The following is a 10,845-nucleotide window of genomic DNA, read 5'->3' as shown; positions in this document are numbered from 1 at the left end:
TTTCCCATCATTTTCTCAAGTACACATTCTGTCCTCTGATCACTTTGACTAACCCAAAGCTTTCAATTTATCTATCAAAACCCAACTTAGGGGTTGGGTTTTGCTCAGTGGATAGAGCGTTGGCCTGTGGACTCAAGGCTCCCAGGTTCGATTCTGGTCAAGGGCATGTACCTTGGTTGCAGGCACATCCCCAGTGGGGAGTGTGCAGGAGGCAGCTGATCGGTGTTTCTCTCATCAATGTTTCTAACTCTCTATCCCTCTCCCTTCCTCTCTGTAAAACATCAATAAAATATATTTTAAAAAAACAACAAAAACCAAAACAACCCAACTTAGGTATCATCTGCTTTGCTCTTTTTGGACAGTCCCCACAGGAACATTTTCTAAGATACTGTTCCCTTCTTTGCTACTATAGTGGTTAAGAGCATGAACTCTAGAGCGAATCTCCAAGACTTCAAATTCTAGTTCTGCCACTCACTAGGTTGTATGACCTGGGGAAATTAATTAACCTCTCTGAATATCAGATACCTCATTTATAAAATGGGGATAATAGTAGTGCCAACCCATGAGACTGCTACAAAAATTAAATAAACATATGTGTGCATATATATTCATGTATAAAAATAATATATAACTTATGGCAATACCTAGAACATAGTACTATAATAATAATAAACATTTATAGTTCTGTTTTTTCTACTAAAATACTATGATTCTTTAAACACAATGGCAAAATTTTAGAGTTTTCTATGAAACAAATAAGCAAAATTTCCCCACTTCTATTTTCATAAGATCTAACAATTCTCTTTAAAATTATTTTTAAGAGAATTACCAGTTTTTGTTATGCAGTATGAAATCTATGGATCAAGCTGTGAACAGAGCTCATATATATTAAAAAGATAACAAAGGTAAATTTATTTAAAAAGTGAAGTGCTATGCAAATATAACATGGCACCATTATTAAATTAAAACCTTAATCATTAGTGCTTTCAAAGAAATGAACTTAATGTATTGATCTATGGAATTATATAGTCCTGACATTCTATTTCTTCATTATTAATTTCCTTAGATATAGGCTCAAGTCATTTAAAGAAATAAGGTATGTACAAAGTTTTAAAATATAAACACCAAAGTTACAGAAATCTCTAAATAATTTGTATATTAAAAATACTATAAACATTCTAATATCAGATAGACTACACACATAAAACACTCTTACCTCATCATCCGAGTAGCTGTAGGCAGTCGCTACAGCTACCAACATCTTACTGGCTACTGTCGCTGCTTGTTTCATACCCGATTTTATGACATCTATCTTGGGCCCTGAGAGTATGTTATCCAGCTTTAGTCCTGACAAAGAATTTACCACAGAACCCAATGAGCCATGTGGTGAAGAACGCACCAGTGCTGAAAAAGAAGTTGGACGTTCTTTATGACCTCGAGAGGGAGTCTGCTGCTTGAAACGCCCAGTAAAAGTTTTAGACCTAGACACTGCGGGGGAGCTCTTTTCACTTTCAGGCTTTTCCTGCACTGGTGGATCATGATCTAAAGGTAGGCTTGATCTCCTCTCTAAAGGGTGAATAAATGCAGTGGTAGTTCCAGACTCTCTGTTTCCCTCTCCGTGTAATTCCATACTAGAAGACTTGCTACCCAGGGGACTCTTTAGGTTCATATAGTTTTCGATTTCATCGGCCAGATTACGTGCAATAACTGGAGAAAACAACTTATCTTCAGAATCAGTTTTTTCTACTATAAATTCAGTGGCTAAAAGAGACAAAGGATCTAGTCCAGTTTCAACATCTTCCCTCTCAACAGCTTTAGCAACGCCATATAAACTACTTCTTTTATTGATTAGATCTTTGGGCTCTGCTTTTAAGTCTCTGGACTGATTGCTGTCACTATCATTTTGTAGACTGTCATGTGTATCCTTTGTTATAGCAGTTGTAACTACACTGTCATCAATCACAGGTTCTAGGAGCTCTTGGCTTTCCTCAAGCATCTCTAACACTGAAGATCTGTGCTCAGAATCCCAAGTGCTTTCAGGCCCACGAGTCCTAGTATCAGCTAGATGACAGCCAACACTCCCCAAGCTATGGGTTTTTGCAATATGAAGTGGAGAAGTCTTAGGATATGTCAGTGCTGCTGTGAGAATCTTGGCATCTGCTCCCATCATGATAGCTGCTTCACTTGAATTCAAATCCAAACTGCTCTTCTTTAGCAACATACCTGCTCGACTTTCAGAACTAAAACTACAGCTTCTCTCTGGAAAATGCTTTTGTCTCTTTTCTCCTTTATCACCATTCTTGAGATTAGTAATTTCACCAAAGACTGTATCTTCAATTGGATCCAGAGTAGAAAATAGCATATTTGATGTACTACCTAAAAGAGAAAGTATAGTATTAAAAAAGAATCTGTTTACTAAAATAGTATTTTAAAATTTTCTGATTTTTTTGAAAGTTACACATACTCCGTAAAAGATTCAGAATATTTAGAGGGAAAAAGAAAGCATACAGGAAAAAAAAAAGTACAAAAAAACTCCATTCAACCCTGCCTCCCAGAGATAACATTTTAATGTATAATCTGCCTTTCATCTTCTATGCAATACACACACACTTTAAAACAAAATCATGCAATATATACTTGTTTACTAAACTATATCTTACTTGTCAATATAGATCTACAGCTTACATTTTAAGGGTTTAATATACAATTTAAAAAATATATTCTGGCCTGGCCGATGTGGCTCAGTGGTTGAATGTCAACCTATGAACCAGGAGGCCACGGTTCGATTCAGGGTCACGGCACATACGTACGTTGTGGGCTCAATCCCCTGTAGGGGACATGCAGGAGGCAGCCTATCAGTGATTCTCTCCTTTCACTGATGTTTCTATCTCTCCCTTGCTTTGAAATCAATAAAAACATTTTTTTTTTTAAAAAGGCATGACTGCCCTGGCCAGTTTTGCTCAGCACCGGCCCCTGAACCAAAGGGTTTCATTCCCATCAAGGGCATGTACCTGGGTTGCGGTTTGATCCCTGGCTCTGGTCAGGGTGCATGCAGTAGGCAACCAATTGATGTGTCTCTCTCACATCAATGTCTCTCTGTCTCTCTCTCTCTCTCCCTCCCTCTCTCCCTCTCTCCTCCCTCTCTCCCTCTCTTTCTAAAAAAGCAATGGAAAAATAATATCCTTGGTGAGGATTAACAACAAAAACATCATGATTTGAGAGATTTGAAGGGAAAGTCTTTAATAAGGGTTTTTAATTTTCCACTCTGATTTCAAGCTTCTTTTTCTTTTGATTCTTAAAATACGTTTTTATTGGTTTTAGCGAGAGGAAGGGAGAGGGAGAGAGATAGAAACATCAAAAAGAGAAACATAGATAGGCTACTTCCTACATGCCCCCTACTGGGGACTGAGACACAACCTGGGCAATGTGCTCAGACCAGGAATTGAACCGGCAACCCCTTAGTGCATGGAACAATGCTCGATCAACTGAGCCACACCAGCCAGGCCCAGGCTTCTTTTTAATCTTCCAAATTGGTACCAACTAATAATTATAATCATACCAATTAAACAGAATTAATAATAAGCATTTAGAGATATTTTTTAACCTTTATGGGAATCATAAGCATATTTTACAAATTTGCACCTACTGTGAAAGCTTTTACCAATATTTGAGAAACAGATCTTTGCAAATTTACTGGTTCTCATAGTATCTGCACAAATTTAGTGGCACATTTTGTTCAATTTTAAAATGAATTTGACTGTTTGATGTATTGGCAAAAGCCCCATTACCACCTCTTTCTTTCTTAATAACATAAATCTTCCCAGATCAGGATGTAACATGGAAATAAGATGAGTAAAAAGGGAAGGAAACACACAGACCATGTCCATTTCAATATTCTGAGAAGATTCTAACCCAGGGGTGGGAAAACTTTTAGACTCGAGGGCCACAATGGGTTCTTAAACTGGACCGGAGGGCCGGAACAAAAGCATGGATGGAGTGTTTGTGTGAACTAATATAAATTCAAAGTAAACATCATTACATAAAAGGGTACGGTCTTTTTTTTTTTTTTAGTTTTTTTTATTTCAAACGGGCCCGTGGGCCGTAGTTTGCCCAGGGCTGCTCTAGACTCTCGGTGGGGCCAAACGATCCCATAGATGGAGCCCTGAGAGCTTTTTTTTTTTTTTTAACCTGCTATCAAAAGGTTAGGAAAATGGGATACAGAACATACATATAAATTATTTGTTCAAAAAACTTTTAGCTCCACCTCATGTGTGCTGCCGCCCGCCCCCCCCCACCCCTACACACAAGAATGAACTGAGTTCATGTCACAGTAAATACAAAAATAAAAAGACTTTAGGAATAAGAAGTTATTCCTATATAGATTTAAAAAGCTGGGCAAATTAAGTTCTATAAAGTCAAACAATAGATACACTTACAGACAAGAGAGCTGACTTTAGAGAAGTGAATTACCGCTACTAACAAGGAGCACAGAATACAGGCTAATTTCATTATCCTTTAAAATCCTACACTTAGATGTATGCCTTAAGAGTATTTTGAAAAACAAAAACAAAAAAAAACCCCACCAAAAATAAAAGAGTACTTTGGAGGCTATAACATAATTGAAATTAGTAAACTCGAATTCAAGATAGTCACACATAACAATTATTCATTATAAATACTTAATCACAAATAAGTGGCTCAGGGTGCTTATAACAACTGGGCCAAAATTAAAGGCTCACTGGCATTTTGTGTAGGTAGTAAATGATGTCAATCATTTTTTTTCCATTTCCCTTCAGTGACAGGCATTACCCTATCACACATAAGTGCACTTGAATTTGATCACATCACTGCATCTCTGTTTTTTTAAAATATTTTTAATTGATTTTTAGAGAGAGAGGAAAGGAGAAGGAGAGAGAGATAGAAACATCAATGAGAGAGAAACATCAACATTGACTGGCTGCCTTCTGTATGCTCCCTGCTGGGGGTTAAGCCCGCAACCCGGGCATGTGCCCTGACCAGAAATGGAACTGGCAACCTTTTGGTGCATGGGTCGACGACCAACCACTGAGACACCCAGCCAGGCTTCATCTCTGTTCTTGATGAGTACAGGAGGCCCTATAGTCACCTCTCATTACCTACTATGAGAAAGTGGGACCAAACTGAACAGGCACCCCAATAAGAAAAGGTATTCCAAATGTTTAGCAGGGGTCCTCAAACTACGGCCCGCGGGCCACATGCAAATACACATATTGTATTTGTTCCCGTTTTGTTTTTTCACTTCAAAATAAGATATGTGCAGTGTGCATAGGAATTTGTTCATAGGTTTTTTTTTAAACTATAGTCCGGCCCTCCAATGGTCTGAGGGACAGTGAACTGGCTCCCTGTTTAAAAAGTTTGAGGACCCCTGAACTAAACACTATAAATATCTCTCATTTTAAGAGTTAAATATCTTTAAATAACTATTTTAGTTCATTTCCAGGATTTAAACTTACTTCTGGCTCTTTAGCATGTTCATTATAATTAAGTCAACACTTTAATGTCATTAAACACATGTGTATCTATAGAAGTATATTTTAAACATTTAATAACCAACACATAAAGACTCACCAGTGCTGCTTTTCCTGCCATTGACATCAAATATACCAGATGGTACTTTCACAATACTGCTGCCCCACGCAGGAGGCTCAGTTGGACTGTGTGGCTCTCCACTAACTTGTGAATGTTTTGCCACCACAGCAGAGACATCACACACCTCTGGGGAAAAAACATTTGAATGTTATAGTTCCTAATTATGCCAATATTGAACAGAAACCATATATTTGATTTTAATACATTCTAGGTAGTTTTCCACCTCCGAATGAGGATGAATATACAACTATTTTATTACTGATTAATTATGTCTGATTTACTTTATGCTATAAATGTTGCCAGTAATGACTGAAATAAAAGTTTTATTTTAGCATTCAATAATCCTAACTTGAGCATCCTTAAGTAAGGCTCAGGCCTTCAGTTATACTCATCACTTGTCAAGTAGGAGATGGGCTTGCTTCTGTATAAGTGGAGCATAAAAAAGGTGACATCAATGAAGAAAGTATACTTAAAAAAAATGATTCCAAATGATTTGGAAATGAAAAAATGATTCAGGTGCCTCCCATACACACCCTGACCGGGACTCAAACCCGCCACATTTTGGTGTACAAGACAATAACCCAACCCACTGAGCCATACTGGCCAGGGCAAAGAAAGAATACTTTAATGTAAAAAGATAGGAAGAACATCTTATTACCATAAAGCCAAAATATTATTCCATATTTCTATAAAATGATTACCACAAATAATTTCTACCTCAATGAGTTCCATAAAAAAACAAACCACGAAGACTATATTTAAACTACCAATAAAAAATATCCACTTAGATATTTGAAGGACTTAGCATTTTAAAATAAAGGGGACACTAGAATACAAGTTTGATGACTCAAAGTTTAGTCTTGGTTCTGTCACAAAGTAGCTATATATATTTGACAAATAAATACTTTCATAGGTCACAGTTTACAACAAAACTGAGGGCTGACCTACTGAGTCTTTAAAGGCCTCTTAAATTCTAAAATTCAGATACTATCAAAACCTACCATATATAATGGTACATAGCATCTTATAAGCTCAGACCTTACATTTCTAAAAATTATCAACTAAATCAGGGGTCCTCAAACTTTTAAAACAGGGGGCTAGTTCACTGTCCCTCAGACCGTTGGAGGGCCGGACTATAGTTTAAAAAAAAAAAAACTATGAACAAATTCCTATGCATACTGCACATATCTTATTTTGAAGTAAAAAAACAAAACGGGAACAAATACATATTTGTATTTGCATGTGGCCCGTGGGCCGTAGTTTGAGGACCCCTGAACTAAATTATCAAATAACACTTGTAGTTAGCACAGGTATTTTTCTAAGTAAAGTTAGAAAATATCAGTACTTAACCTTCTATTTGCACTTTTGTTTTGGTTATCAATTCTCTTGCTAATTGTTCTTCAGCCACATGAATTTCTGCATCATCCTTTATAAGTTCATCCTTAGACCCATAGCCTTGGTCAGACTGACCACCTGTGAAAAAACAATGCAGGCTTACATAGAAATGTTTTCATATACTTACAGTCCAGCTATAACATTGCAAAAGAAAATGACACTGATCTACATAATTAAACTTAGAGAAAAGGAAAACAAGAAAACTTACAAATCACAAAGAACATTTTAAAATAGTAAGAAGCAAAGAATAGTAGGTACAGGAATACTGAAGTCTAAAAACTCATTACACATTTGAAAGCACCGAGTCTTAATTTCCTTATCTGTAAATTAACAGATTTGGACAAGATGTCTTTTGGAATGTATCTATAGAATGCTACTTTTTGTGTAGGAAGAGGAAATAAAACAAACATACACCTTCTTACTTTTGCAGAAAGAAATGAAGGAGTAATAAAACAAAACCAAAACCTGTTACCTACATGGGGTGGGGCAAAATAGGATGGAAGGGCCCTAGCCGGTTTGGCTCAGTGGATAGAGCGTTGGCCTGCAGACTGAAAGTCCCGGGTTTGATCCCAGTCAAGGGCACACGTCCAGGTTGTGGGCTTGATCCCCAGTAGGGGGGCGTGCAGGAGGCAGCCTATCAATGATTCTCGCTCATCATTGATGTTTGTATCTCTCTCTCCCTCTCTATTCCTCTCTGAAATAAATTAAAATATATTTAAAAAATAAAATAAAATCTTTAAAAAAATAGGATGGAAGGGACAGAGAAACTTTTCTAAATATAGCTTGTTATAGTCTTTATTTTTGGAAAACACTAATTTCTAAATATTCATAAAAATTAGATCAATAAAGTGGGGATATGGGAGGGGAAGTAACTAAAATTGAATACAAACAGAAACAAATGAAACCAACTCTATTTCATATGAATACCATAACCACACTGGAAAGATGGGAGGACTCATACAAGTAACTTTGGAACACTTTATTTTGAATATATATTCTAAGCCTGGGGGTAACAGTCAAATCCTGAACTTCTTAGGGGGTTTGTTTTTCACAGGGGAATGGATGTAGCAATTCTGAAATTATTTATTACTCAGGTCTGAGCAAATGAGTAAATGTGATGATATTTCTGGGAGCCAAGATTCTTAGTGTGGAAGAGAGAATTAAAAAAAAAAAATAATGAAGGAAGGCAAAGAAAAACCTGTTGGCTTGATTGGAATCAGAAGTAGTTCTACTATATAAAAACATATTTTCTAGCTCTGCTGAATAAGTCAAGAAGCAGTAACACCTTGGTAGTAGTAAACACACCTATAGCCCAGACCTTGGTTTCTGAAATATTTGCCCATTAAAAGAAACCTAGGATCCTCGAAGAAATGGCTGATTCCAGAGCTCAGGCAGGGAAGGTATAAGAGTAAGTCAGGAACATGTTATTATGCAAGAAAGGAAGTGCTCCAAACATGATAGACCCGGCCGGTGTGGTTCAGTGGTTGAACGTTGACCCATGAACTAAGAGGTCACTGCTTTGACTCCTGGTCAGAGCACCTGCCCAGTTGTGGGCTTGATCCCCAGTAAGGGCATGTAGGAGGCAGCTGGTGGATGTTTCTCTTTCATTGATGTTTCTATCTCTCTATCCCTTTCCCTTCCTCTCTCTCTCTCTCTCTCAAATCAATAAAAACATATTAAAACACACACACACAAAACCACAACAACATGAAGGAGACATGCCTAAAGGATATATGATAGAATACCATCTTATAAATGTGGAGGGAGTATAGAGTTGGTAAAACCACCAGTTTATAACCATCACAGTAAAGACTGGTTCAAGCAAGAATCTTCAATGGATACTAAATTTAAATGAGAAAATGTGATAAGAAAGAGGCTATTGCTGCACAACCTCTCAGTGTCTCCTTACAGGTAGCTTATTATCTGCAAGGGGGATAACAGTAACTCAGAGAAACCAAACATTGAGACTAATGATCACAATTAACCTCACTCTCTCTCTCTCTCAAGACACCGTGTGCCTCTGGGACACTGTGTGCCTCTGCCACATGAAAATCTGAGAAGGATACAATATCAGTTTTGTAGCAGAGCCATGGATGCATCACCTAATCTAATCACATGGAATATCAGGCAGGCTCAAACTGAGCATTCCACAAAATAACTGGACTGAATTCTTCAAAAGGTTCAAAGTCATGAACGACAAAGAAAGGATGAAGAACTGTGCCAGGTTAAAGGAGACTAAAGAGAGGAAGTTAAAGTACCACAAAGGACATCACAATAATTGACAAAATTGGAACACAGACTATAGATTAAAGCAGTTTATCAATTGAATTTGGTGACTATACTGTGGTTATGTAAGAGAAAATACGACTGAAGTATTAAGCGGTAACAGGACAAGATATATTGACTTGCTTGCACATGATTACAAAAAATAAATAAGCGTATAGAAAGAAAACAATAAAACAAATGTGACAAACTAAAAGTGAGCACATCTAAATTAAAGTTATTTAAGAGTTCTCTATTATTCTGCAACATTTCTATACGTTTGAAATTATTTAAATTGAAGTTTTTTGAAAGTTTATTTTGGCTTTAAAATTGTATCATTTAAAACCAAACTAAGGCCAGTTACTAGATAGTTCTTTTATAAAGGACATCAATGAAAAACACATAAAATAAAAAATACAGTGTCTTATACTTTCTACTACCACTTGTTACACTGTTGTTTAAACACTGGGTTTGCCCAATATAACAAAAGAACTAAACTTCTTTAAATGCCATTAGAATGACTAATTTCAGTCACGTTTTGATTGGCTCTCTCAGAAAGGCTGCTAAAACAAACACCGTGGTGCAGTGAAAGGACACTAGACTGGAAACTGAGTAAACTGATCAAGCCCAGATATGCTCTCGAACAAGTGACTCAGTATCAGGTACCAAGTGGAAAAGATTCTACAAGATAATTCTTAATGAAAACAGTAACTTAAGCATCTGGGCTACAAGTTTCCAAAAATATAAAATGACATCATCAGAACTCTACAGAGATATATATTAATTGTAAATTCAGTACTGGGTCTTTAGCCACTTGAAATGCAGCTGAAAAGAAACATGAAAAGGGGATCTGAAGTTTCTTCTCCAACTACTGGAATCTTTATGTCAATTACACAGGATTACTAGGAGATTTTTCTATTAAAGGAGACAAGTTTAAAATTTAGAGGAGAGAGAAACCAAGATGGCGGCATAGGTAAACAAAGGAGATTGCTGCCTCGCACAACCACTTCAAAAATACAACTAAAAGACGGAACGGACATCACCCAGAACCACAGGAAGGCTGGCTGAGTGGAAATTCTATAACTAGAAGGAAAGAGAAAAGCATACCCAGACTCAGAGGAGGCGCAGTGCTGAAGTAAAATATTAAGGTGCGGAGGTGCATGCGGTGCGGGCAGAGGGCGCGGTTGTCGTTTTCAATCGGGAGGAAGTCTCAGGCTCTGAGCTCCAGTTCCGGGCAAGTCTCTAGGGACCCAGACTCATACGGGAGAAGCAGGACTGTCTGGCAGCGGTCGGAACTCAAGGGCAGCTTTCTCTCCGAGGGGCTTGCAGCATTTACCGTGACATTGAGAAGCAAAGCCTCTGAAGGCAGGACTGAGAGTAGCCATAACTGCTAGCCTCACCCTGTTGATCCCGGGGGACCGTCCAGCCCAAGCCCTGCAGGGAGGCTTTTGCTTGATAGCCTCAGGCAAAGGCTAGATAAGTACCTCCCTAGAGATCCAGGAGCCAGGAAGCCCAGAGGTCAGAGTGGGACCATCCAGTTTGCAGCTCCGTGGAAACGTA

At 37.7% G+C, this 10,845-nt stretch overlaps 1 protein-coding gene across 3 annotated transcripts in view; it reads right to left on the bottom strand.

Moving 5' to 3' along the window:
• The window catches only part of DENND4C (DENN/MADD domain containing 4C), a 90,411-nt gene that overhangs the window by 26,526 nt on the left and 53,040 nt on the right, over positions 1–10,845 (bottom strand). For all 3 annotated transcript variants that reach the window (XM_006764926.2, XM_015564730.1, XM_015564731.1), the window contains 3 exons: positions 6,979–7,101; positions 5,608–5,754; positions 1,217–2,376 (listed from right to left, as the gene is read on the bottom strand). In XM_006764926.2, coding sequence (XP_006764989.1) covers positions 1,217–2,376; positions 5,608–5,754; positions 6,979–7,101 — 1,430 coding nt within the window. The remainder of the gene's footprint in view (positions 1–1,216; positions 2,377–5,607; positions 5,755–6,978; positions 7,102–10,845) is intronic.

The sequence above is a fragment of the Myotis davidii genome, unplaced genomic scaffold, assembly GCF_000327345.1.
Source record: "Myotis davidii unplaced genomic scaffold, ASM32734v1 scaffold197, whole genome shotgun sequence".
NCBI classification, from domain to species: domain Eukaryota; kingdom Metazoa; phylum Chordata; class Mammalia; order Chiroptera; family Vespertilionidae; genus Myotis; species Myotis davidii.
This window is presented reverse-complemented; position numbering and strand designations above follow the sequence as displayed.